This window comes from Erpetoichthys calabaricus, chromosome 7 (assembly GCF_900747795.2).
Source record: "Erpetoichthys calabaricus chromosome 7, fErpCal1.3, whole genome shotgun sequence".
Taxonomy (NCBI): Eukaryota; Metazoa; Chordata; class Cladistia; order Polypteriformes; family Polypteridae; genus Erpetoichthys; species Erpetoichthys calabaricus.
The window spans coordinates 172767176-172795051 of NC_041400.2; the positions used below are offsets into that span (position 1 = coordinate 172767176).

A 27876-nucleotide genomic window follows, 5' to 3' on the forward strand; every position below is an offset into this window, starting at 1 on the left:
TTACGAAAATCAAATTTATTAACATACAAACAAAAAAATGTTTTTACAATAAATATTAATGTTCTGCCTTTCATGCAGAATAGTAGGTTTGTTACAATATGTAACTGGAATGGTTTGCTCTTCTCATCTGCCACAGTCCTGTTCAGCTGAACAGTAAAACTTGCCGGTCATCAGCATTCATGATTAATATTCAAAAAACTAGTTTCTTAGCAAGGGTTCCTGTAAATACAAGAGAGGTTATGAAGCAAAAGTTTTTTTCATCCAATAATCTAGTTAACCTAGTGTACTAATAAAAGTGTGATATATCCTTGGTATTAATCAATAAAACAAACTGCAACAATGAATAATCTAATCAGATTAACCTATTCATTTATTATCCAAACACAGTTAGTTCAATACAGGAGACTGTCCAATGCTGACAGAGTGGGCTTTAGCACAACACAGATCAGGGACCAACCCTGGAGTGAGCGCCTGCCTATGGCAGGGGACTATCAAGCAAATACCCAGGCTCACTCAAACAGGTATACACAGTATATAAAAGTCACAAAATCTAACTAGAAGCTGCAGATTTATGAAATGTGTGAGGTTGTCAGACCACCCTGAGACAACTAAACATAAAAATCAACAGTAAAGCTAACGCAAAAGTAGAGGCTACTGGGCCAAAATCGTTATGTAAAATTAGAGGAGTAAAACTGATCAAACAGTAATACTGACATGTCATTTTAATTATAAGTTGCCTTTCAAATACATATTGTATGAACTACTACGCTGTATGTAACTGTGGCATCATTTATTATTATTTATTTTGCAGATGCCTTTTACAAAGCAGTTTATAATTCATACAAGCATCCAAAGCAACAGAGAACAAGATTAAAAACTGAGGAAGAGGGAGTAAGACTACAACTGACATATTATTGTACTTGCAACTAGACCACATAAACATCAGTATCCTAAACTCTGTCTGTACATTAACCAGTTTCAAAATATTTAATGAAAAGGAGAGTTTTCAAAAGACACCTAAACATGAGCAAACTGGGTACAGGCTCGAATAGCCAAAGGGAGATCATTCAACAGCTTTGCAGCAAGACCAGAGAAGCACTGTCTAGACTTGGCACATCTGGCAAGAGGTGAAACAGTCAGCAGAGGCAGAATGGACATGACTTAAAGGGACATATAGAGGGGCCAAAGACTAGAGAGATTGAGGAGCAGAATCATTCAGAGAACCACAGGTCGAGAAAAGAGTTTTGAACTGGACCCTTGCAGCAACAGGAGGATAGTGAAGAGACAAAAGCAGAGCAATAGTAGGAGTGAAATGAGGAACAGAGAACACCAGTTGAGCAGCTGTCATCAGGAGGAGTCAGAGAGCATCTACAGGAGTTGTAATAGTCCAGCTAAGAGAGCCAGTTCCTGAACAAGGAGTTGTTTGGCATAGTTACCGAGGAAAGAGTACATCTTCTGAATCTTATGAAGAAAGGACCAATGAGATTGGGCCACTTCAGCTAGCTGTGCTACCCATCTAAAACTGGTTAAAATCGAAGAAATCAACGTAGACCACAGTGTTAATCGTTGCAGTGCGCCATGCAATGCATATTTCATTACATATGCCATTTGGTATGGGATTAGTAAAAGCAGTGTTAAGGATTGTGATGCGGCATCTATTGGAATGATGAATGCAATGCATTTAATTACAAGGTTTGTGAAGTGCCATCTTTTGGAATGACAGAAACATAGCAACCAGACAGACACTTGTGCTTTTATTATGGTGGATCAATGAAAGTGAGGAATTCAGAGTCACGCAGAGATTCCTCACCATGACTGATGGTGAAAGGGGGACATTTCATGACAAATACATACATTATACATATTCAAAAATAATCACAATATGAATAGTTACATCATTGGCATAAAAATAGATTAAAAGGTTTCATACTAAATAGTCCAATATTTACCTGAAACTATTAAAATAAATGGCCCAAATACATATTGTACATTTTCTTATGACATTTCTAGCAGGTCACATTACTGTAAAAACTGAACAGCTTTATATATTCTAGTTATTAATGATAATCCCTGAATTCAGCTTGCATGCTCTTCTTGGCTGAAGAGGACACCATACTGTATTTGTGATTATGGCAACTGCATTTAAAGGAATGAAGAAAACCCAATCTGTCAGAGATGGCGTTCACTATGTATAAATAACTGAGGCGTGACAACTGAAAAGGGGTCAGTTAGTCTTTTGAATCCCAATTTCTCAAGAACCTCTTTATACAACCTCCAAGAAACATTGAATTTGATACTCATTTTTTGGAAAGATACTGTATGTATTTTTTTTTTGTACTGAACTTCTGATCGAGCAAATAGGAAGTAAAAAAAAAAAATTCAAGATTTTTGTCCCACTACTATTTTCTAATGTTAAATAACTACTTTGTCTTGTCATATTTCATGGGAGCAGTAAGAGATGAATCTCTGAATAATAACAGACAGAAAATTACAATGAACTCTCTGATTACATCTTGCCTGAAGAAGGGCCTGAGTTGCCTTGAAAGCTTGCATATTGTAATCTTTTTAGTTAGCCAATAAAACATGTCATTTTGCTTGACTTCTCACTAAATCCATAATGGCTAACACAGTACAACACCCTAGTACTAATGAGCTCTACAGAGTACTATACACCTACAAAGAATCTCAAGGGAAAAATAGTTATAATGGTTACATGGAACTCCACTGCAATTTCTTTTAAGCCCTTAGAGCTGTGATCCAGTCTTGCCTGCCCAGCTCTCAGCTGTGCTGGTATGTACAAGGTTAGAAAAAGTTCTTTTGTCTACTGTATCTGTGTAAAACTGATAAAGTCCTGCTCCAGCAAGAGGACACGCAGTGAACAAGTAGAGAACAAACATCCTGGCCTCAGGGACCTGTTTATCAGTAACCTGTAAGAACATGAAATTTGACCATGTGCTTCTGTAATTATCTGTGTATTTTAGAATTGTAATCAAGCTACTGAATTCAGTTACTGCCTTCTCTGTAATGCATGGCTCCATGCTGGTTAAGAATAAAGGCTTCTCCTCCATCCTAGACACAGCTCCATGAATTTACCTTTTTTCACCACCTCTACATGAACAAACAGTGTTTCACGGCAGTTCTTTTTTTCAATGTTAGAACATAGCAGCTGGAAATTCTTTAGCATATTTTTTCTCACCAATGAAAACTAATTCTAAAATAGTCATATTGTAAATGAACTTAAGTTTATTAAGCAGATAATGCATTTCTTCTTAAACCTCATTCAAACATGTAAATCATGACAGCTCATGTTTAAATATATTTTCAATACAGAAAAATAAACCAGTCATAAAGCAGTAGTGCTCCAATTAAAAATGAAAATAAAAATAAAAATCACAACACACTTTCTAGAAGAAAATCTATAATTGCCCTAAAATGGTAAAATGCATTTATGTGGCTATTCCTTCATTGTAGATATGTCTTATATGTATAAACAAAATGTACACACACTTAGACTCTCATTTACAAAATAAAATGTTTGGGAATTTAAGATGTGCCTTACTTTTAAATAGGACCTGGTACAGTCCTCTACTGACCAAAGACTAAGTGAAAGCACCATATCAGCTCCTAAATTGACTTGTTCCAATTTGTATACATTAGGTGGAATGGCAGCATTACACCTCTCTTTTTTTGTCATAAGACCCAAAGAGTTAAATGTATTACTATAGATGTCACCTCAAGATTATTAAAACACCCAGCTGCACGTTCCAAATCACCTTCCGAATGTACAGAAGAATTGCTTCCAGGTCCATGGAGTTGTGAGCCAGAGGTGCTAACTATATATTTCAAGCAATAATGTTTTCTTTTAATACATTAAGTAATCAGGTCTATTTACATGTAACGTTTTTAATAAGGTAGACTGAAAGATGCTACAACATCTCTTAACAAAATTAGTGGCAGAGATGCAAAGTAGCTGGTGTGTAGCGCAGGCTGGGGTTGGGGTTGGCAAGCGAAGCCCCCTAGTTTATTTTAAGATTAGTCTGAAATTTCTAATATATTTACACCACTGTAAGTTGTCAGAAAGCTATCTTTCCCTTAAACTTTAGCCTAGATACGGAACTGCGTCTGTTCCTTTTTATAGGCACAATAAAAAAAAGGCACTTTACATTCATCTAGAAAAAAAAAAGTTTTAATTCTCTGTGCACCATAATTTGTCAAACTACAGGACCATGCATTTAACCATATGTGCCTGTAATTATTTTACATCCTTTATTTTATGAGGGCAACTTAAAACTAAGTTATTCATTTACTTTCTGAAACCTTTAATTCAAATGTAGGAAACTAAGACCACTTGCAGGAGAGCCAATCAACTTAACACATGCTTTTGGCATACTGAAGAAAAATAGAGAAATGACAAAAAATACCTGTGGACATTGGGCATACAGTATATGCCAACTGCAAATATACACTGCTTGAGCCAGGTTTTGAATCCAGTGCCACCACTACCTCATTCCCACAACTGAAAGGTACAGTGGTAACGCTAATGGATTCCTTGCTGCTAGCATTTAACCCAAATGAGAAAGCATCTGCAGCATCCATATTTTTAACCCATATAAGTAAATGTTTGAACCAATGCATATTTATAATTTGAAAAATTAAAGCCTCAACTATTGGTTTTGGATGCAAGCCATAACAGCGATGCAGATTGCATACTTCTGTTCAGCCCTCTCACCATTTATTACGTAAATGGAGACCAACTTTTCTGTGAAATCACAAATAAATACGATATTACCACATTTGAAGCGCTTATAGTAGTTTACAGTTTCATGGTGTAAAAACAACAACACATATAGTTCTTTGCAATAGACCGATATACCATAATTGTTTCAACATTTATGACCATGTCCCAAAACCAATATACTACTACTTAATGAGAGATACAGTAACATTGAGTAATCATTTCTTTGTGTATTTGTACAAAAATTACAAATGTGCCATATAAAGGGGGATCTTGTATGCAGATAGGTCACAGATTTATACTAGTTCTTATTTAAAATACAAACACTGTATGCCAATTGAAATGAAATTCAGTGCCTATTCTAGGGAAGTACATTATGCTTATATCAGAGATTGTGATACTGTATGAATTGTTAACTGCCTGCACACAGTTCTCCACCTTACTCCATGTTAACCAAGCCATTCACTAGAAGGAGTTTAAAATACCATCCTAGGATTATGTCTGGGGTGAATTCCTGGATCACGTCTGGGGTCAGGAATGACATTGCTATCATCATTTCCATCTTATATTAAAGGAACAAGCAACAATACAGAAAGTGGTCTACCATAACACAAATCAAGAAGCCATGAACACAATAACAGGCCTCCCTGCTGCCTCCTTTCAGATTGGGAGACTTCTAGTAAACATCTCATTGTCCCTAAATGCCATTCCTCCAATAAGACTCTGGAGTATTTCTCTCCAGGGTGTTTTCAAGCCAACAGAGAACCACACAGTCCTGATAAGTACAAAAGCAACTACCCTCTACTGTTTCTGCAGAATGTAACATTTATCCAGTAAATGCTTCTGCTTGTAGCTCTTATGAGGCCCACAGGCTACATCCTCTGCCAGTGACAGCTCAGTTGCATGCTCATGTTTATATTAGTTGTCACTGCCATTTTATAATCCGTCAAGACTTTGTATGGCTCTGCACAGTGGAGACCCTATTCTATTCAGACGAAATATTTCTTTACAGTACCTAAAACATTTCTACAATGATATACTTTTATCATAGCGATTATTACATTGTGAAATCTATGGTAGAATAGGACCATATCCTCAAGAAATTCTGTTGCCGAGACAGAGACTGCACACAATGTTTTAAGTGAGAAAAACAGATGAAGTGATGAACAAGTATGTCTTAACTGTGGCCACAGCACAGATAAAAATATCTAATTCTGCACAAGAATCCTTTATAAGCAACAGAGAAGTTGATATTAAAATTTCTTTTTGCAATAGAATAAATTTCCTTATGCCAAAAAAAAGTTTAAAAGTACATAGCGCATTTTGTAATTCTGTACTCATGTCACCCTCTTCTAAAAAGTAAACACTTTTTTCGTGGGGTGAATGCATAAAAGTTATTGTAAAAAAGTGAATAATGTATGAAGCAGCAGTATGCTCATAAAACAAAAAGCTATACAAGCAGTGGTCTTTAGTTCTTTGTGGTGGTGCATGCAAATAAGTCGTTAAAGTTCTATCTACTCATAAAAAGCACATCCCTAGGAAAAAAAAAATGCAGCCTGTCAAGAAATTTATGGTTTGTGACATTATATACAAAAACATATTAAGAGATCTGTCACTGTCCAGTATTTCCTATTCCTCTTTCCAGGAGTTATATTAGATATGTCTCATTAACAGGAAGCAAAAGATAAAATTATCTCCACACAGACCTCTATCGGAAAATTCCAATTTCTAGAGACAAAGGACACCAGAATACCAACTCTCTTAAACAGTTCAGTAAACTCATAACCTGTAGTTTAAGTACTCAGGTAACTTTCAAATAAGGGTACAAAATTAAATAAAAATGCTCATTGTCAACACTAATTGAGGGATTCTCTATCTCTATCCTTGAAGGGCAGCAGGAGTTTGAGGTTGTCCAACAATCTTCCATAAGCATAAGCAGATCTGGCAAACAGTGGCTCAAACAAATGTTAACATATGGGTTCTAAATGTTTATTTAAATTTTGACCTTAAGACAGCTGATGATATGCATTCTGTTTTGTCTTGAAAAAAGTCTCTTTAATTTGTAACTAAAACTACAGATTTGAAGATGATGTGCAAGTATCATTAGTCATCTGGCAATTTTTCATTAGACTTCACACACTTGAATGTAAGACAGTGTAATAATGTAATGCTTCTAGAGTACTGTACTGCACATGTGCGTCTGTTAGTTAACTGGACAGTTCTGTTTTGTGAGTGCTGCAATTAACAAAGACCTCCTTGACTCCTCAGCTGTCGACGGAGTTACTGAACATAGATATATACAGTCATTATTGTCAAATGTATAAAGTACAGATGTTGTAATAGAATTCATTCCCATTTGAAATGCTGATATGAGGACTTGAAACTAAGACAAAAGTGGTAGCACATCTAAGAGAAGCAGTGTTGTGCAGTGGACAAGAAAGCTGAAGAGACAACTAACACAGAATGTACCCTGGGATGGAAATTAAAAAGCTACTACCTCCCAGCAGATGTCAAACCAAGAAACAAGAGCAATTAGAAATAATTAAATTACTGGAACCAAGAGGAAGATGGTTCTGGCATGTTACAAAGATCAACGTGTTGTTTTCACTCCTACTTTACATTTATGTGTAACAATTCTTTTTATTTTTTTGTATGGTTTGTACAATGTTAAAGAGCAGAAAAAGTATTGCACAGTTAAATATTTAACAAATATTTAACATAGAAAAGCATTCTTAAATCTGTTGAAGACCATTTAAAAAGGATGTTGGTTGAAAAAAATAAAGCTCGTCAAGGAAAATGGAGTGTCCTGGAGAACTCAGGATGCTGGATTCATGAGGCAGCAGTGCTTACCACTTTGCTGCCCATGGTAAATATATAGGTGATAAAAATTGTATGTAAATACAGTCTTACAAGTGGTGTTCATAATTTTAATATATTAAGCTATTTTTTCAAAATAAAAAAATAGCATTTTAATTATTCTTTATGCACTATAAAAAATATTAAGCTGTTGTAATTAATATGTCATATTTATTTTTTTAGCCTACATTTACTTGTTGTTTAATATATTTTCATATCCTTGAGTATAAGATATACTTTACTGCAAGGTTTTGATAAGCTCTTATCAAATCTATCTGACAAACTTGTCTATGCACTGGTAATGGATGATGATGGATCATGGCTCTGTGCAAAAGCACCGCATATATTAGTGTAGTAGCCAAATCCAGTTATTTATTGTTTTATTATAGGCCTAAAGATACAAAAGAGACAAACTAGGAACTAAATTGCATGACTGTCATTGAAGAGACTATGGTTACCACTTACCACAAACGATATGCTTACCTCAGGTGATGCAATAAAATGTTTCAGTATGAAAATCTCTATCAGAAGATAAAAGAACACCTTAAGCACAGCCAATTTTCTTAGTAAAAGTCAAAGCCTTATTTGTTTTGATGATGAATATTCACATGGATTCTATACATTTACCTACTTTGATTAGTTTTTTTCCAACCAATTTCATATGCATACTAAATACAAGATGGAATAAAGGATACAATAGCTCACAAGAACTACTAATCTTCCAGGTAAACATGGAAACATAAAAAATATTCATAAAATAAATAAATGCATAAACAAACAAACAAACAAACAAACATTTTACCAATTACATTTAAACCTATCTTCTAAACATAAACCATTCACATAATCTAACATTAATCAAACAAATACATCAGAACAAAGTTACAAGATAACAATTTCCCTAATATAACACTCCCAATAAGCACTAAACAAACCACAAATCTACAATGATCGACCATCCAGTACATTGTTGGTTAAAAATCGAGAAATGAAATACTAAAACTGTACTTTGTTTCTTAGTATGATACTCTGGAGCTGAATAACAAACATTAAACAAAATACTTCTAAGATTAAGGAGAGGAGGGTTGTATCAGTTTCTAAAGTGAAGAACTAAAGTACATGCAGTATACTTCACCTTGCTCAGTGCCATCTCGTTTTCTCTTAATACCCAAGTGATGGTTTTGTTGTTCTTTCAGGGCTTCTGTTGAACAATTTGGTCTCGGTAGCTGTGGTCCTGGAGTAGGACCAGGTCTGTTACTGAAGTACCTTTTCTTCAATGCCTTAAAAAACATAGTAGTATAAAAAGTGTATTTATAAAAAAAAAGAAAAAGAAAAAGGAAAGAAAAAAGTAATGTGTCTTGCATGTGCATCAGAAGGTCACCCTCATAGTTCCACCCCAGGCTGAAAAGGGTTGCTGCCGCTAACTGTATTGTCTTCCATTACTTCCATACTACCAAGAAACTGCCCAGTGAAAAAAAAGGAACTCCACCACTACTGGTCCCTGGGCCACAAAAGCATGAACATCCAGATGGAGGTGTCACTTCACGACCGAGCAACCAGAGAAACTGCGCTCCTTCGTAACCTAAGAACTTCCAAGATGAATTTATCCTGAGCTAACAGAAGGCTATTATTTGTTACACTTTTGACGCCGTTGTAAGATTGTTTTCTTTTGTTCAATTTGAAATAAACAGGGATCGCTGGGCTGGTGCCCCAACATTTACTTTGTCAAGAATTCTACAAATCTTAGCAATAAATTACTTGAATGTTTATCCATCCATCTTGAAATCCACCAGTTCAGGGGGTATGGGATGGCAGAGAAAATCCTAGCAGCTATAGATCAGAAAAGGTCTTAAAATGCTTTTCACCAGGAAATTTTTAAAATTCAGGATTAGCAAATACTAAATCTGCTAAATTATTTATACTCTGATTTTATCAGGTACAAAGTATAAACCACCCTTAGTCACGGTGATGTACATTCATTTATAATTGGCTAGTTTTAAATTTTCATTTAATCTAATATGAATGTCTATGAGACATAGTTGTTTATTGTCATATGTGATTGGTAGAATTGTTATATATAGCAATCTCACATACATGAATGCTAAATTGAGACAAACACCCAATATACTGTACAATATACACAAAATCCACAAAGTAATCCGACAAGTACTAAAGATCATTAGTGCAAAAACCTTATAGACAAGACAGATACTAAACAGTGAGGAAAACTGGCAACTACTGATCTTATAATCCATGGAACTGCCTTGGTAAAATTCAGCAAGTCTTCAAATTTTATGTTCAAATGCTGCAAAACAAATCTAGAATAAATACAAAAAAGGGCATATTCATATTCTGCCTCAGCTATCACATCTGGGGCAACTCCTACCTGATAAAAATGGATCCATATATGCACTACTTTAGCAAATAAATAAGTAATAACTATAAACATATTACAAAATATAAAACTGAAAATAGGTTACCTGAGTCGCTGTTGTTCTGGTACAGGGATTAAATGTGAACAGTCCCTGCAAAAGTTCTAGTAAATCATCTCCAGCTGCACTAAATATATGCTCCAGTGGTGTTCCAGGAAACATTTTGAATGATATGTAGTCAGGAAGGCTGGTCATACCCTGAAATAAATATTGATAAACATCAAAAACATACGGTTTTAGAAATATTTCATACATAATAGTCACATAAAACGTGAGATCTATAGTGCATATTTAGTTATTCTATTCAGAATTATACCTAGCATATTAGGCAGGCATTTAAATACACAAAAAAACTAATTCAAGACATGAAAACAGATAGTTAGATTTTTTTTTTTTTTTTAAATTGTCAGCTGACCTAGCTGATCTAGTTGGAATCTGGAACTTAAAACCCTGACACATCAAGAAATGATTCATGTTTATAAAATTAGCATACAACTGCATATATTTACATGATGTGTCTAAAGCATTAGATGTTGGGTTTTATTTACATGTCACTTAGTGCTACAATTCAACTGTACTCAGATTAAAATCAGCATACAGTAATCCCTCCTCCATCGCAGGGGTTGCGTTCCAGAGCCACCCGCGAAATAAGAAAATCCGCGAAGTAGAAACCATATGTTTATATGGTTATTTTTATATTGTCATGCTTGGGTCACAGATTTGCGCAGAAACACAGGAGGTTGTAGAGAGACAGGAACGTTATTCAAACACTGCAAACAAACATTTGTCTCGTTTTCAAAAGTTTAAACTGTGCTCCATGACAAGACAGAGATGACAGTTCTGTCTCACAATTAAAAGAATGCAAACATATCTTCCTCTTCAAAGGAGTGCGTGTCAGGAGCACAGAATGTCACATAGATAGAGAAAACAATCTCTAGCAAACAAATCAATGGTGCGGTTTGGCTTTTAAGTATGCGAAGCACCGCGGCGCAAAGCTGTTGAAGGCGGCAGTTCACACCCCCTTCGTCAGGAGCAGGGAGAGAGAGAGAGAGAGAGAGTTTGTTTTTCAGTCAAAAATCAATACGTGCCCTTTGAGCTTTTAAGTATGCGAAGCACTGTGCAGCATGTTGTTTCAGGAAGCAGCTGCACAAAAGATAGCAACGTGAAGATAATCTTTCAGCATTTTTAGACGAGCGTCCGTATCGTCTAGGTGTGCGAACAGCCCCCCTGCTCAATCCCCATACGTCAGGATCACAGATAGTCAGCGCAAGAGAGAGAGAAAAGTAAGCAATCTAGCTTCTTAGCCATCTGCCAATAGCGTCCCTTGTATGAAATCAACTGGGCAAACCAACTGAGGAAGCATGTACCAGAAATTAAAAGACCCATTGTCCGCAGAAATCCGCGAACCAGCAAAAAATCCGTGACATATATTTAAATATGCTTACATATAAAATCCGCGATGGAGTGAAGCCGCGAAAGGCGAAGCGCGATATAGCGAGGGAATCACTGTATAACAACATTCTAGGCTTACAAATAGAAGTATACCTCAGAAAAATACAACTATAGTGAATAAAACAAGCAAACAGACAAGCAATACATATACACACAAAAATAAACTTACAGGCCACTTCTCCTCTGTTGGAGTGCCCAGTGCTTCAAATATACGTGTTAACTGATCTAGATCAGTGTCTCCAGGTAAAAATGGCACCTGAGTGAGAAGCAGAGAAAAAGTGCATAGGAACATCAATACTGTTTAAACCGAGATGTATACTGCATACACACACCCTGTAAAAGGGACAGTGCCTATGTACAGTACTAATGACATGAAGTGATTGCAGTTCCTGCTAGGACTTTCTATGCAGAGGTGTTAACAGACTGGACACATTCCGGCTTATTTAATTTTGTTGTTAGAACAGAGGTTACAAATCAGAAATCCAATTATAGCTTTACAATACTAAATTAATAAACTTTCTGCTTCATTTTTTCCAGTGACACAAGAGTGAGTTGCTCCAAGATCCTCTAGTGACACCCAACAATGTAGAAAAGGAAATTTCAAGACAATATGAAGGTAAAGTTCTTTTCACAGAAACATCTGTGAGAAGACATGGAACATACTAATCAGATTACATCAACAACATTCACCTTTTTGTCAAAAAGAGCTTTATAAATTTAATGCATCACTACTGGGACCATTTTGTCTCCAAATACTAATACTGTACTAAACTAAAAGGTCTCTAGTGATTCTCAGTCCTAATGAATACAGTATGTTGAGAATCTTTTAGAAGAAACTTTGTGAGCTTAAGGGTTTGTCTTTACCACTTTTATAGCTCATGGAGAAAATTCTTTGTTAGTGACAGAAGACATACACAGGAACAAAGATCTTGAGTAGGTTGTATTTGAATGAAATATTTTAGCAGCACCAAAACAGCAGTATTATAAATAGAACCAAAACAACGTAGACAACCAAAAAATCTACAAACATACAAATAAAAAACGTACAAACACGCACTTGGGATAAAGGTACAATTACAGAAATGCTTGTGAATGGGTTTGGCTTGCTTAAATACACACGACTCTTCTCTTCTGCGTCTACCAAAGTTTGAGATTTATACCAAAAATTATGTGATAATGTGGCACATTGATGGAGTCAAGAGATAAACAAGATACATTAATAAGACATAGTGACTACATAAAATGACAGATATAATGTAAAATGTTTAATGCCAAAAACAGATAACTTATGTTGTGTGGAATTACTGGACATCAGGGTGTGTACCTGTAAACACTTGCATCTCACTAACTATGCATTCACATTACCCACGCAGAACCTAACCCCCAGCCAGACCCCCTTATATCACAGAAAATTTTGCCAAATGAAGGTTGATATTTTTTTAGTTGAAGAAGTAACTCTGAATGTATAAATTAATGCTTACCCTAAGGAGTAATTCAGCCAATATACAACCTACTGCCCACATATCCACACCAACTCCATACATTCTTGCACCAAACAAGAGCTCTGGTGATCTGTACCATCTTAAAAAAATAAACATAAAAATAGTAAAGATGTAAGTTTAAGTTTCCAATACAACAGATACAAACCTACAAATTTATTAATTTCCTCCATATTTTCCATACCTTATTATGCCAATATTTCATTAGGACTGGGGGATGGAGGCGGGGATTGGCAGTTTCTGGTTCAAGGATGGGGTGGGCAGCAGAACATAAGGCTCGCTCGCTCGCTCACTCACTCAGATCTACATACTAATTTAGAGTAATCAACTAATTTCATGTGCATTTATTTAGGATGTGAAAGAACACTACTAGTTCCTACAGAAACTCCATGTGAACAAAATAAGAAAGCACTAACTAAACACAGACAATGTTCTGGTCAAAATTTGAACCTAGGAGTCGTGACCTGTCAGATAGCAACACTAACCTATTGTGCCACCTCAAAACCACAGATACAAAAAATATTTCTCTTACATATAAAACCACACACAGACACACACCAAAAATATAGGATAGGACAAAATCCTGTAAACAGAAAATGATTTGAAAAAATGTAACAAAAAAAGTCATCTCACTGTACATTTTAGAAAAGGCAACAATCTATTTACTAATCAAGAATGCAATTAATATTTTATAAATTAGATAAATGTAGGTAGTTAGGCGATACAAATTAATTATAAAATGTTTTCTCATAGTTTGTTGCTTAAATTATAAATGCTACCATCCTGAAAGCAATAAGTAAATAAATGCTGCCATACAATGGCTGGCCATCTTATTAGGGAGTCCAGCCCTTCTTGTGTAATTGACTGATCTATCAGTGACATTGTTTATATTTATTATAATGTTATTTACAAGCAGGCAGCATTAATGAATAATATGTGAGTGGGCAAATCAGAAGAAGAAAGGGCTATAGTATAGATTTTATTTTGTTCTAAGCAAGATCTAAAGGAGAATTACGTATTATCTACAATATTGACAAGTCAGAGTATGAATTTAGAGATCCCAATAATAGGCTGTACTTAGACTTATACTGTATACACAACTAGGAATATTTCCCTTTGACTTCTACAGAGCTTTCAAATTGTAGATACTTATTATATCCTAACCAGTCAAATATTTCCAAGAAAATAAATTACCAAGAGACATTGAAATGTTAAAACAGCTTCCTTGGTTTAAAACATTGTTTTGGTAAAGTAAATCCATACATGGCAGAAGTGTGATTAAATGGATATAAAATATTGATTTGAAGAAGAAAAAAAAAAAAAAGGCTAAGAAATTTTAAGATCTGTTCAAGAAACACAATGATGAATTAGACCTTAATGCAACTAAGTCTCAGCACAAGCAAGAATCAGTGTAACAAGATGGAAAGGGCTGTTTAATGAGTTGATATACTTTACATCATTCAATTTGCAGTTCTTGCCAGACAAAATGAAGTTAGACATTATGCAGTTTCTTGGAACTTTTCAAATTTTGAGAGGTCAAATTCTCAACAAATACAGGTTCTTCAGAGGAGAAATAAGGAAGCCAACTCTTGGTAATGATGTGTAAATAATGAATGATATGCACATCACTTAACTGAAACTCTGCATAACCACATGTAAAAGACTTTTTTTAAAACCTTGCAGAAAAACATGACAAAATCAATATTAAAATTTAACAATCCAGAAGAAACAAATTAATAACAAACTTACCTTGTTACAACTTGATGAGTATAAACCCTGTTGGGACTGCCGAAAGCTTTTGCCAAACCAAAGTCAGCAATTTTTAAAACTCCGTTTTCATCAAGTAACAAATTATTAGGTTTTAAGTCCTAAAAACAAATATTTAAACATGTTTGCAATAGATAACAATGATCATTTATGAATTACAATAACTTCAACTTAAAATTTCTTTTTTAAAAGGTAAAACAAGTCTTCTTTATGGGAATAATAATGTATTCAGCATAGAACACACATGATAATGTTTTAATAGAGTTAACCACTAAATATGGTAGGATCCATACTATTAACAGCATAAAGAATTTTCATGATAAACAATAGTGAGAAAGACACAGTAACAGAGAAACCTACATATACTGATTTGTGCTTAAAGTACAGAAATATTCTGATAAATGGAATGAGAAAAACAATATTCATCATAGTGTTTTATTTCATACTAAAATGGAGTTTTGAATTAGTGGCTTGTTTGTAGAAAGAAAAAAAAGTGTTGCACAGCCTTGTCATACACAGCTGAGGTCACGTGGACCAAACAACTGGGATAATGAAAAAGAAACACAGACCTGTTTCAGAAAACTTTTGCATAATAAGGGATTAAAATTTAATACAGTAATCCCTCCTCCATCGCGGGGGTTGCATTCCAGAGCCACCCGCGAAATAAGAAAATCCGCGAAGTAGAAACCATATGTTTATATGGTTATTTTTATATTGTCATGCTTGGGTCACAGATTTGCGCAGAAACACAGGAGGTTGTAGAGAGACAGGAACGTTATTCAAACACTGCAAACAAACATTTGTCTCTTTTTCAAAAGTTTAAACTGTGCTCCATGACAAGACAGAGATGACAATTCCGTCTCACAATTAAAAGAATGCAAACATATCTTCCTCTTCAAAGGAGTGCGTGTCAGGAGCAGTGACTGTCACAGAGATAGAGAGAAAAGCAAACAAATCAATAGGGCTGTTTGGCTTAAGTATGCGAAGCACCGCGGCACAAAACTGTTGGAGGCGGCAGCTCACACCCCCTCCGTCAGGAGCAGAGAGAGAGAGAGAGAGAGAGAGAGAGAGAGAGAGAGAGAGAGAGAGAGAGAGAGAGAGACAGAGTTTGTTTTTCAAGCACAAATCAATACGTGCCCTTCGAGCTTTTAAGTATGCGAAGAACCGTGCAGCATGTTGTTTCAGGAAGCAGCTGCACAAAAGATAGCAACGTGAAGATAATCTTTCAGCATTTTTAGACGAGCGTCCGTATCGTCTAGGTGTGCGAACAGCCCCCCTGCTCAATCCCCCTACGTCAGGATCAGAGAAAGTCAGCGCAAGAGAAAGAGAAAAGTAAGCTGGGTAGCTTCTCAGCCATCTGCCAATAGCGTCCCTTGTATGAAATCAACTGGGCAAACCAACATGAAGCATGTACCAGAAATTAAAAGACCCATTGTCCGCAGAAACCCGCGAAGCAGCGAAAAATCTGTGATATATATTTAAATATGCTTACATATAAAATCCGCGATGGAGTGAAGCCGCGAAAGGCGAAGCGCGATATAGCGAGGGATTACTGTACATCCCCAACACTTTATATTCAGTAGTATTTGCAGCAGGCTCTGGCAAGTTTAGGCAATACCAATGAATGTGTTGCATACAAAACATTTTATTAAAATTCTGGCAAAACATGTACTTTGTTTATTAGTACAATGTATTAGTAATATTTTAAAAAGAAAAAAAAAATGTGGTTGTAATAATTTCAGAATCAGGTAGATACCTCCTGTACAAAAAGTTTGTCCAACTCTGGATCTGGCCATTTCCACTGAATGTGTGTTCATTACTAAGGTCAGAATTCATCTTCAAAGATCAGTAGCAAATAGAATTGCTACATGCTGATTGTTCTTCCTGCAAAAACTATGTTTATCCAACAGGATTTTGGCAAGCCCACTGAAGCCTTTTTGAAATCAATTAAAAAAAGGAAACCTTAGGGGTAGGCATCTGACCAAGTCTTTTAAACTGTTACAATGTATCCCCAAAACTAGGCCTTTCCTGTATTGCATCTTCAAAATGTATGCATGTACAACCTGAGACACAGCAGAGCGGACAGTATCATCACTCACAAAACAAGGTTTTTCAACAGCTTTTTCCCCCGCCACAGTCAGACTGATGGCAAAACAAAATTACTGAATATGTGTAATAACCTCACACTACCTCGCTTCACTTATCATGTAAACGACAAGTGAAAAATGTGCAATATTTTAACTGTGCAATACCTAAAATATACTGTATTTTTTGTGTAGATATTACCTCCTTTCTGTAAAGTGCAGGTATAATCTATATCATTTATTATATTGTTTTACTGTTTTTTCATTTTTTTTTAATGTTTTACTATGACTCGGACAGAGCTCTGCACAAGAATTCCAGTGAGCTTTGACTGTTGGTTTTATGCACAAATGGCAAATAAAAGAACCTTGAACCAAAACCCTATAATCCGGTTTATACTCATTTCCCAAAATGTAGAATCCCATGTCACTTCCCACTTCTAGGCCTCATTGGCCAAATAGGTTTGCCAAGGGAGGCACACACTAATTCATGGAGTACACTCCATGGAAGAATACCATGTTCTTGGTTGGTAAATGAGCAAGTCTCCTCTTAAGCTCCAGAGCATAAAGGCATCTTGAAGTTCTCATGCACCGTAGTATAAGATACAAACCCAGGGAAAATGTCCTATCAGGTTCCATTAATATATGTGCCTTCAAATTCAAGTTAGGAAAAAATACTGTGTTTGAAATGTTATGAATTTGTGTCAGTATTTAGAATCAACTGCGTATGTGAATTGTACCACATACTCAATGAAGGCATTCTTTTTTTAAAAAGACATACTAGACAAAATGGGTATACTCAGGATATTAAATGTAGCACACAGCAAAAAAGAACACAAAGAGGTCTTACCCTGTGTAAAATCCAGTGTTGATGCATGTATTCAAGACCTTGAAGCGTCATTAACATGTATGCTTTTATATTAGCAGGAGTTAATACGAGGCTTGTGTCTTTGATTATGACCTTAAAATAAAAATAAAATTATAATTACATTTAAAGCTGCACATTTGGTTAATATCCTTTTGCAGCCCTGATCACAGGCTTAACCTGCCATAATACCTAACTTCTACTCTACGGTACAAAGAAGCTAATAAATGCTCACTACAACTAATTACCCACATATTCATCTTTTTAGTAACAGAAGTGTTATATTACCAACAGACATAGCTGCTTAAGAAAGAAAAATCAACCCAGTCTTCACAGTAGATAGCTGAGTTATACTTACAATAAGCTATGCAATCATCAATTTTCACAACCTGCTTATTCAGGGAAGGGTTGCGGGGCAGTTGGAGCCTATCCCACAAGCATAAGGCAGGAACAACATCTGCATGGGGAACCATTCCATCATAAGGTGAAAACACACACACACACAAGGGCCAATTGAGCAATGCCAATCCACCTAACCTGTAAGTCTTTGGACTTCAGGAGGAAACCAGAGCATCTGGAGGAAACTGACATAGGGAGAACTTGCAAAATTCATACAAGAGGTAACTAGGATGTGAATCCTGGTCTCCTTACTGCAAGGTAATTTGTTGGGAGGGAACAACCACTATAATTCCTGATTAGAATTCTGCTATTTCAGCCCTAATCAAAGCAAAAAATAATAAATAAGCATTGACTGCAATTAGTTTGGGTTGTGATTTTTTTATTGTTTTTATGTAAATGGCAATTAACAAGTGGAGATGAAGTAGTTTATGCAACAAAGTTAACTTGGATGTTTTATTGTAATGTTGCACAAATTCTTTAAGTTGGAGTAAGGCACATGGGGCTGGGCACTTGATGAAAGAATCATCATCAAGGTTTCGGGGTGGGGAGAAAAAAACAAAGAATGTGATGTACAAAAAAAAAAAAAAAAAAAAAAAACCAAACTGATAAAATAATGGTATTCACAAAGTGATGCTTGCACTGAACAAGGTTCAGACCTAAATAATGATATGGTATGCAGTTTACTTATAAAAACAAGTAAAATTAAAAAGACTACAAAATGTAATGAAATAAATCTTACCTCTAAATCTGTTTCCATGAAGTCAAAAACAAGACTTATATTAGATTTGTGTCCAAAAGCATCAAGAAGCTGTCAAACAGATTGACAAATTTGTTCAGAGTAGCTCAGACCATACACAATTCAGCACGCCAATTAAAAAATTGTTTTGACTTTTCTTTTGGTCATTTACATGAATTACCCCATAAAATGTTATTATTCTCCTATTTTTACATAGGCATAGTTTTATATCAAGCTGTAAAATTTTGAATTTCACTGAAGGCAAAGTATGAGCATTTGCACAATTTACAAATACAACACAGCACTAGAAAGTTAATAAACATGCAACATTATTATTATTTACATAAATAAGCACAGATGTATGTTTGTGAACAACAGACATATCCATAAAATTTGTGCAATGAACTCACTAACAATTTAAGTTTAAAAGAAAGATGACTAAAAAAGGGACTTTCAGGTTAAATTAAAGAAAACATGGTTTAATGTTAAAGTGTCCAACTTGAAACCACAAAGCTGTAACTTCATTCCCTAGCACTGACTTACTATGTGATTCCAAGTCACTTCATTTCTCAGTAATCAACTGAAAAATGTACACTAACCATGCTATAGATTCATGATTTGAAAGATGATTTAGATTAAACTGTTACCTATTTAAATAAATGTTATTGAAGGGTGATCCACCTGCATGGCCAAACTGAAATAAAGAGCTTTTAGATTAGGGGGTGTGGGTGAATAAAATCTCCAAGATGGAAGATAGAGAGATAGGAAAGAATAGACAGGGAGAGTAAAGTGTTCCTTTATGGTTTGAATGCCACATGGGAGCATACAATTCCTCTTTCCCTGAACAATCTTACCCAGGCTGTGTAAACTAACATACCCAAGGTTCCAGTTATGCCACCTGGGCAAATCACCTATCAACAATGTGTTTAAAAACCTATTATCAAAAATAATTGTTTGGGCTATTGACAACAATTCTTCAATTATTCAAGGTCAAAAGCTAAAAAGCTTTAGCAAAAGTACTCAACAATATATACCTTTCATATACTTACACCAATGATATTTGGATGACTTAATTCTTGAAGAAGTTTGATTTCTCGAAGGGCTGTCCTATTAATACCTGCCAAAATATTAGCATGTTATGCCACTGAATAATCTCACTTATACGTAGTATTAAGTTTATCAATACAGATACACAACTATTTTTTATTTTCATATTCAAGGAAATTTTTACTTAATTATATAAAAAAAATGCAAAATTAAATACTGAAAAACTGACAGAAAAACAGATTTTTTTTTTTAATTTTCTGTATAAGACTGCTGTCGCTCATTTATATAACTCACATTAGACTCATTCCACATTTTAAATGTTACTCATCACTTTAAAATAGGTAATTTTTACATGGAAAAAAACATAATATTTGAATATGTTTAATCATTGTATTATGTGTAACAATTTAAAAATAACTAATTAAATAATTAGGACACATCTCTAAATGAGAAACTGAAAAACATTAAAACTACATTAATGTTTCTGTATCTCACTTATAAAAAAACTTTTACTTCATATTCATCAACTAGCATCCAGAACAAAGGACTGTTTTTGTATAAAACAACTGCCGTTGAAATTAAACTTACAGACTCAGCTATGTCCCCCAGCTGTTATATTTATTAACATGTTGGTAAAATACAACTTCTATTGAAGATGCACTTGTTTAATAAGAAGTAAAAGGACCGAATGACATGTACAATACTTTGTGTATAGTAATTAATTATGATTTGGCACAGCAGTTTAGCGCTTTAATCAAACCTTTAAACTAAAAGATGCTCATCAACAACTTAAAATTAAAGAAATGCTTTATAAAGTCTGCAGAGCTATAATTTAAAAGGTAGTAATTAGAGGATGTCCTTTTATCGTTCACTTAGAAGCTTAAGTATAGTTAATGTAATAGAAATTAAATAGCTGAAATTCTCCAAAGCACTGAAACTTAAATAAAAAAAGGGCTAAATTTTTACTTTAATCTTTTTTCACTTCAGAAATTTATTTGCTTAATTACTCAAAAGTTCCTTCCTATTTGTGAATGTAGACAATCAGCCAAACACAGGCAAACAATGAATTGCAAAAAAATCCTTTCAATTTTTGCTGAAACAGTATAAATATGATAATTCAAAAGGCACAAGTTCTCATGGGAAATTTCACATTTGTAAGAACAGATTTTCTCGTCTTAAAAATTTTAAACTAACTCGCTATTCTTTTTGATGTGGCAGCACAAGTAGCAGGACATGGTAACACCCTGGGTGAGATGTCAGTCCATAAGAGGATGCAAAAATATACACACATTTGAACAGAAGGTATACAGAGTGTTGGACAGTATGAAAAAGAAGCCATTTTGAAAAAAAATCCTTGTTATGAAACTTTATTAAACAATTATCAAAGCTTACCATCTTTAGCTTCTAATCTATGGCCAAGCTTAATCTGAAGGATAGAAAAAAAAAAGCCAAAAAATAAATAAAAGAACTTACAAGGCAATATTTTCAAAACGAATCACAATGTAAATTTGCATTAGTAGAAAATTATATTAATAGATAACAAAAACAGCACACCTCTATACCAGGTATTCTTAAAAAAGGTCTCAAGAAAACCTTTGCCAGGTGTTTTGCCACCTTTTTCTGACAATTTCTTTTAAGACTCCTAATATTTACCTTTGGCATCAACAAGATTTTACGATTTATAGGAATTCATAAAATGTCTGAGATTAGTTCTCTTTGTGTGAAACAGAGGTGTTAAATGAACAGAAAAGCTGAGTCACAAAATTGCAAACAGGTTTTTAGGAATAATTTTAGAATTACTGGTGTATATTTAATTTCTTTAGATCTCTCATTTAGTTTATATTATATAGTAAGCATTCAAGTAACTAAGATACAATTAGATCAAACAATTATATTTCTTAAAGCAAGTAATTCAAGAGTAATTGAACCCCATATACTCAATTTATATTTATTTTTGTATAGCACTCTTTACTGAGCATAGACACAAAACAAAGTATGTACCAAGTTTACAGGTAATAAACACATTACAAACTTTACAAATTACATAATGCACACATACAATTACAGATTTACACACAGTATATAAAGTAGTTCCAAAATGATTAATATACAAGGATAACAACAATGCAAGTCTGTTAATATTATTGTTACAATATGGCCAATTGTCAACAGAGGACAGAAAAAACAAAAATGTAGACAGCAAAATCTCTGAAAAAAATTAAGTGCTCAGGGCTGCACATTCAGTGATAACAGACAAAGTCAGACATGGTCACAGTTCTGATGACCAAATCCTACTGGCCCCCCACTCCCTCCTTGGCATTATACAGTACTATAGGAGCAGTAAAATACACAGAATTCACAAAGCAAACCAGAGTAAGGATTATAAAAAGTGACATTTAATAGTAATGAAGTATGCCCAGTTGACCAAATTAAAAGACTAACAAAAAGCATTGCAAAATTAACTATTTTCTATGGAATACAAAGTCTGTGTCATGTAAAGTCTACAAACAGTGCATTAAGCTGGACCTTAAAATTAGCTAGCACATTATGCGTTTTACCAATTAAAAAATTAAAGAAGTTACTTAAAAGTATAACAAAAATAAGTACGGATGAGGTTTAGATCATCAATGCACAGATTACATCAATTGACCATCAATTTCAATTACAACACAATGGAGAAAAAAAACAAGGCATCACATAAATTCCTACTTTGTTCCCAGGGCTAATGAGAAAGGCACCAGCCTCTGTCACTTCAAAATAGATTAAGTGGGTTTGAGAATGTTATGTAGCATCATTGAAATTAATTGTTTTAACGAACTACAATATACCAGGCAATAGGTGTCCTTTGACAGGCATGGTCTACGCCAGACTCTATGCAATTACCTCCTTCCAAGACCCCCTTTTTTTCTTTTTTTTTTAAAATTAAAAAAAAAAATCAACAACAGCAAAATGCTTAACAGAGACCATCCCAACAGTTGTATTCTTAATAATGGGTAACATTTCTGCTTGTTTTCCGACAGTCACGGCATTGAAAGACACCAATTTATATGGTAGCCCTCATACCCATTTTGTGTCAATGCAGTCTGCTAAAACACTATGTGAGTGAAACCACAAATGTGTTCTCCGAAAGAGGAGCTATAATAATTCACACCTGTTATTCCAAACAAGCTTTTAAAAAAAAAAAAAAAACACTAAAACTAATACAATAGTAAGAGTTAAAGCACAAAGATCTGCTGGAATATGTTTTATGCAGTTTTCGAGACAGACAAGTTAAAAAGAATTGGTGTTTGAGGGTACAAATTACATGAACATGAGAAATAGGTTTACATGATTTTGTCATGTAAGGAGAAATGCCATGATGTCTAAGTAAACAAGCGCTCTATTACTGAGGTAGTGTTTTTGAGGGAAGATAAAGGAGCTGTGTATCGAAGTGGTGGTGAGAAATTTAGAGAAGGAAATTGCAATTCTGGTTAAGCTGGCAATAGTTATAAAGGGTGCAAAGCATAGTAAAAACATTAAATTTAGACAAGGCCAAAAAGTCTATCATAAAGTGGAGGTTATTACAGCTTCAGGGGATCTATCCCCACGAAAACCTACTGCTACCTTTAAGCTTTATTAGATGAAAAAACAAATGACAGCACCCTAAAACAAAAGATGAAAAAAATAACTCACCTTCTTAATAGCAACGATAGTATTTGTATGTTTGTCCTTTGCTTTATATACTGTAGCAAACTAAGGAAGAGATATACATTAGCATACATACATTCATGCAGATATTGTATTTGTTTCCTAACACAACATTCCATGAACTGTTTTATTGTTAACTTCAGTACATATAGTATCACCTAATAAGCTCATCGGAGCAGATAAAAAGCAGGAATGGGTGATACAGAACACCCTTGAGATGATGGAACAAAGAAAGAAATATAAAAATTCTTCTTCAGCAGACTATCTGGAATATACTGTATATTAAGATTTACACACATAAATTCAAAAGGAATGTGGAACAGCCAAAGAAGAAAACTTTGAAAAGGAATATAAAGAAAGAATTGGTGAGAATGCACAGACTGTTACTATATAAACAATTAAAAGAACTAACTCCTAAGAATAGTAATATAACAACTGGCATTAATGATAAGCATGGGGATGTAATCACAGATGGCACAGAAATTTGAAAGGATGAGCAGAGTATACTTAGACTTTAGAAGGATCAGGCTGAGAAGAAATATTAGTAGAACTATATATCAACGTCAACAGACACTTGGACATATATCCAGCATATGCAAACTTAAGAAGAACATATTCATAATAAACAAGACTTTACACCCAATATACCCCCCCCCCCCCCGATCACACTTACTTAGCCACCTCTCCCACCCCATGTAATATTTTGCTATATATTGCCTTTAATTCTTGTAAGTCTAAGCATTATCCTCTGATGAAGACCCCTGTCAGGGGTTGAAAGCTCAGGAATAAAAACTATTTTATGATACGTGATTAATTTTTTTCTCCCTTTGTGGATCTCCAGCTTCAAAATATATATATATATATATTTTAGGGCGGCACGGTGGCGCAGTGGTAGCAACACATTAAATGGGGGGGGGGGGGGGGGGGGGGGGGGGGGGGGGGGGGGGGGGGGGGGGGGGGGGTTGATGAAAACACCATCAACAGACACTTGGACATAAATCCAGCATATGCTAACTTAAGAAGAACATGTACATAATAAATAAACTGTACAAACCCCCCCCCCCACCTCTTGATCATACGGACTTAGTCACCTCAAACCCCCCACTTAATGTGTTGCTATATATTGCCTTTGATTCTTGTAAGTCTAAGCATTATCCTCTGATGAAGACCCCTGATAGGGGTTGAAAGCTCAGGAATAAAAACTACTTTATGATACGTGATTCATTTTTTCTCCCTTCGTGGATCTCCAGCTGCAAATATGCAAACCGTATCACAGACCTTCTCTTCCATATATTATATATATATATGAAGAAGAAATTAGATAATTGCAGATCTGCCCTGTAAAAAGCAGAAGGAACTGACCAAATACTGGAAAAATTCCTAAAGCAATAACAGGACAGAGGAATAGAATTAGTAACAAAACTAATGAATGGAATATGTGGTCAGCAACACAGGAGCACCGCAGGGGACTGTACTTTCTCCGGTCCTGTTCAGCCTATATACATCGGACTTCCAATACAACTTGGAGTCCTGCCACGTGCAAAAGTTCGCTGATGACACTGCTATCGTGGGCTGCATCAGGAGTGGGCAGAAGGAGGAGTATACGGACCTAATCAAGGACTTTGTTAAATGGTGTGACTCAAACCACTTACACCTGAACACCAACAAAACCAAGGAGCTGGTGGTGGATTTTAGGAGGCCCAGGCCCCTCATGGACCTCGTGATCATCAGAGGTGACTGTGTGCAAAGGGTGCAGACCTATAAATACCTGGGAGTGCAGCTGGATGATAAATTAGACTGGACTGCCAATACTGATGCTCTGTGTAAGAAAGGACAGAGCCGACTATACTTCCTTAGAAGGCTGGCGTCCTTCAACATCTGCAATAAGATGCTGCAGATGTTCTATCAGACAGTTGTGGCGAGCGCCCTCTTCTATGCGGTGGTGTGCTGGGGAGGCAGCATAAAGAAGAGGGACGCTTCACGCCTGGATAAACTGGTGAGGAAGGCAGGCTCTATTGTAGGCATGGAACTGGACAGTTTGACATCTGTGGCAGAGCGACGGGCACTGAGCAGGCTCCTGTCAATAATGGAGAATCCACTGCATCCACTAAACAGTATCATCTCCAGACAGAAGGGCAGCTTCAGCGACAGACTGCTGTCACTGTCCTGCTCCACTGACGGACTGAGATCATCGTTCCTCCCCCACACTATATGACTCTTCAATTCCAACCGGGGGGGTAAAGGTTAACATCATTCAAAGTTATTGTCTGTCTGTATATCTGCATTGTTATCACTCTTTAATTTAATATTTTCTTTATCTGTATGCTGCTGCTGGAGTATGTGAATTTCCCCTTGAGATTAATAAAGTATCTATCGATCTATCTATCTATGTAATACAGGGATAATTCCAGAAGACTTTCTAAAAATGTACTGTATATTTAGTCCAATTCCAAAAGCAACCAAAGCAAAAAACTATGATGACTTTCAAATAATTGACTTAATGTCACAAACATCTAAAATACTGCTTAACCTGATAAATAAGAGTTGAAGAAACAATAGAACAAAATCTATCAGAGAATCAAGTTGGTTTTAGGATAGGAAAAGGAACGACAGATACAATTTTCCAAATAAGCATACTCAGTGAAATAGCTTTTGGAAGACGTAAAGCCTTATATTTATGCTATATTGATAACAGAAAAAGCATTCAATTAAACAAAGCATAATAAATTACTAGAGCTATTGCAATATATACCAGATATAAGAAAATCAATCAAAGCTATATATTGAATAAGGAATCTTGTACTAGAACTGCAAAAGGAAACACAAGATACTTTGTAATAAAAAAATGAGTAAGGCAGGGATGTATTTTATTACCTATATTGTTCAGATTATAAAGTGAACATTTAATAACAGCTGCACTGGAAGTGAATAAAGGAATAAACATTGGGGAGGAATACAGCACTAAACAACATAATACATGCAGATGACACAGTAGGCTACTGATTGCAGAGAACAAATTAGACCTACAGAAGCAAAATGTTAATGTAATTGAAGAAGGAAATGAAAATGGAATAGAATTAAACATAAAAACCAGATAAAAGTGTAATGATATTTTCTAAGACCACTGTAAAAACGTGAGATATTGACCAAAGCTATGAAACCCGCGCAGGTTAAAGAGTACAAATACTTGCGAAGCTGAATAATAGAAACTGGGAAAAGTATAGAAGAAGTTAGAAAAACAAACAGGAACAGACATGATGCTGTTTGGAAACACTAACAAATGACATGAGATTTAAATTGCTGAAGTGTTCCATTTTCTCAGTTTTGGGCTATGGGTGAGAAACATGGGCACTGAGTAAAACTGAAAAGTTAAAGCAGGCGCATTACAGTAATGGTACTAAAGACGAATTCCACACATAAGATTGAAAAACAAAGAAATTAACAAAAGATGTATTACTCTGAACGAGAAAAAATACTATTAGATTTAAAATAAAGAAAGATGAAGTATGCTGAACATGTGATGAGGGAATCAGCTGGTAGTCTGGCCTGGAAGACCTTTGAGTCAAGCAAGGACAGTAAAAACAGCAAAGGAAGACCAACAAGAACCTGGCTAGAAAGAATCACGAAAAGACCAGGAGTAGAAAAAGAAGAGAAATGAGAAGGCTAGCAGACTAGATGAAACCCGAGTAAATTGGAGAACCGTGATGGACAACACTCTGATTAATGAGGATTACGAATATGATGATGACGAACAGCTTTATAGCCTGAAATGGAAACAACTTTCATTTTAATGCCTAAAGTCTATTTCCCTTTGACAACCACAAAAATCAAAGTAATTGTACTGTTGCAGTAATTGCATTTTCTAAATAAAAAAAAAATACTTTCAAAATATTATTTAATTCATGCAAGGTTAGGTATAAAATTTATTTCTGCTAATGCCAACTTACAACTTTTATTTAACTAACGTTTATATATGTGTATGCCTAAATTGGTGTGAGTATATTTATTATAATATATATATATACTAAAGCACAGCATAAGCAATACTATAAATTAGCATGTTCAACAATCTCAATACAATCATCGCGTGTTCACTGAGGAAAAAAATAAAGAGTCTTTGTGCATTACTCGTTTTACTTACTTGACCCTCCCCAAGAAAATCAAGTTTTTCGTATCTTTTAGATCGTGCTTTTACATCCACCGCCATCACTATACTCGTAGAAATAAGGTTTAAAAACTGTCACTATAGGAAGACTTCCTGTGTACTAGTTAAAGGCCAGTAACCGGTTCCGGGTTGCAGCGTGTAGGGTGGATTGAATT

At 35.1% G+C, this 27876-nt stretch overlaps 1 protein-coding gene across 2 annotated transcripts; it reads right to left on the reverse strand.

Moving 5' to 3' along the window:
- On the reverse strand, nt 1-27855 carry cdk7 (cyclin-dependent kinase 7). Of its 2 annotated transcripts, XM_028805728.2 has the most exons (12): nt 27698-27855; nt 23542-23601; nt 21262-21295; nt 19872-19939; nt 18826-18894; nt 17673-17783; nt 14724-14842; nt 12957-13056; nt 11645-11731; nt 10072-10221; nt 8727-8871; nt 1-219 (listed from the first exon to the last, which is right to left on the reverse strand). In XM_028805728.2, exons 1-12 carry the CDS (start codon nt 27761-27763, stop codon nt 191-193), a joined length of 1038 nt encoding a protein of 345 aa, XP_028661561.1. In that variant the 5' UTR covers nt 27764-27855; the 3' UTR covers nt 1-190. The 2 variants fall into 2 exon arrangements, with proteins under 2 accessions (XP_028661561.1, XP_051785482.1); XM_051929522.1 differs by lacking the exon at nt 21262-21295 and having other exon boundaries at nt 27698-27734.
- Between the last annotated feature and the right edge of the window lie 21 nt (nt 27856-27876).

Bases quoted from the DNA above. Each gene is read 5' to 3' on its own strand.
- cdk7 (XM_028805728.2), bottom strand. From the start codon at position 27,763: ATGGCGGTGGATGTAAAAGCACGATCTAAAAGATACGAAAAACTTGAT. The intron at 21,296-23,541 runs GTGAGTTATTTT...TCTATCCTTCAG, and splicing joins CTATCGTTGCTATTAAGAAG to ATTAAGCTTGGCCATAGATT. The intron at 8,872-10,071 runs GTAACCTATTTT...ATGTTTTTTAAG, and splicing joins CCAGAACAACAGCGACTCAG to GCATTGAAGAAAAGGTACTT.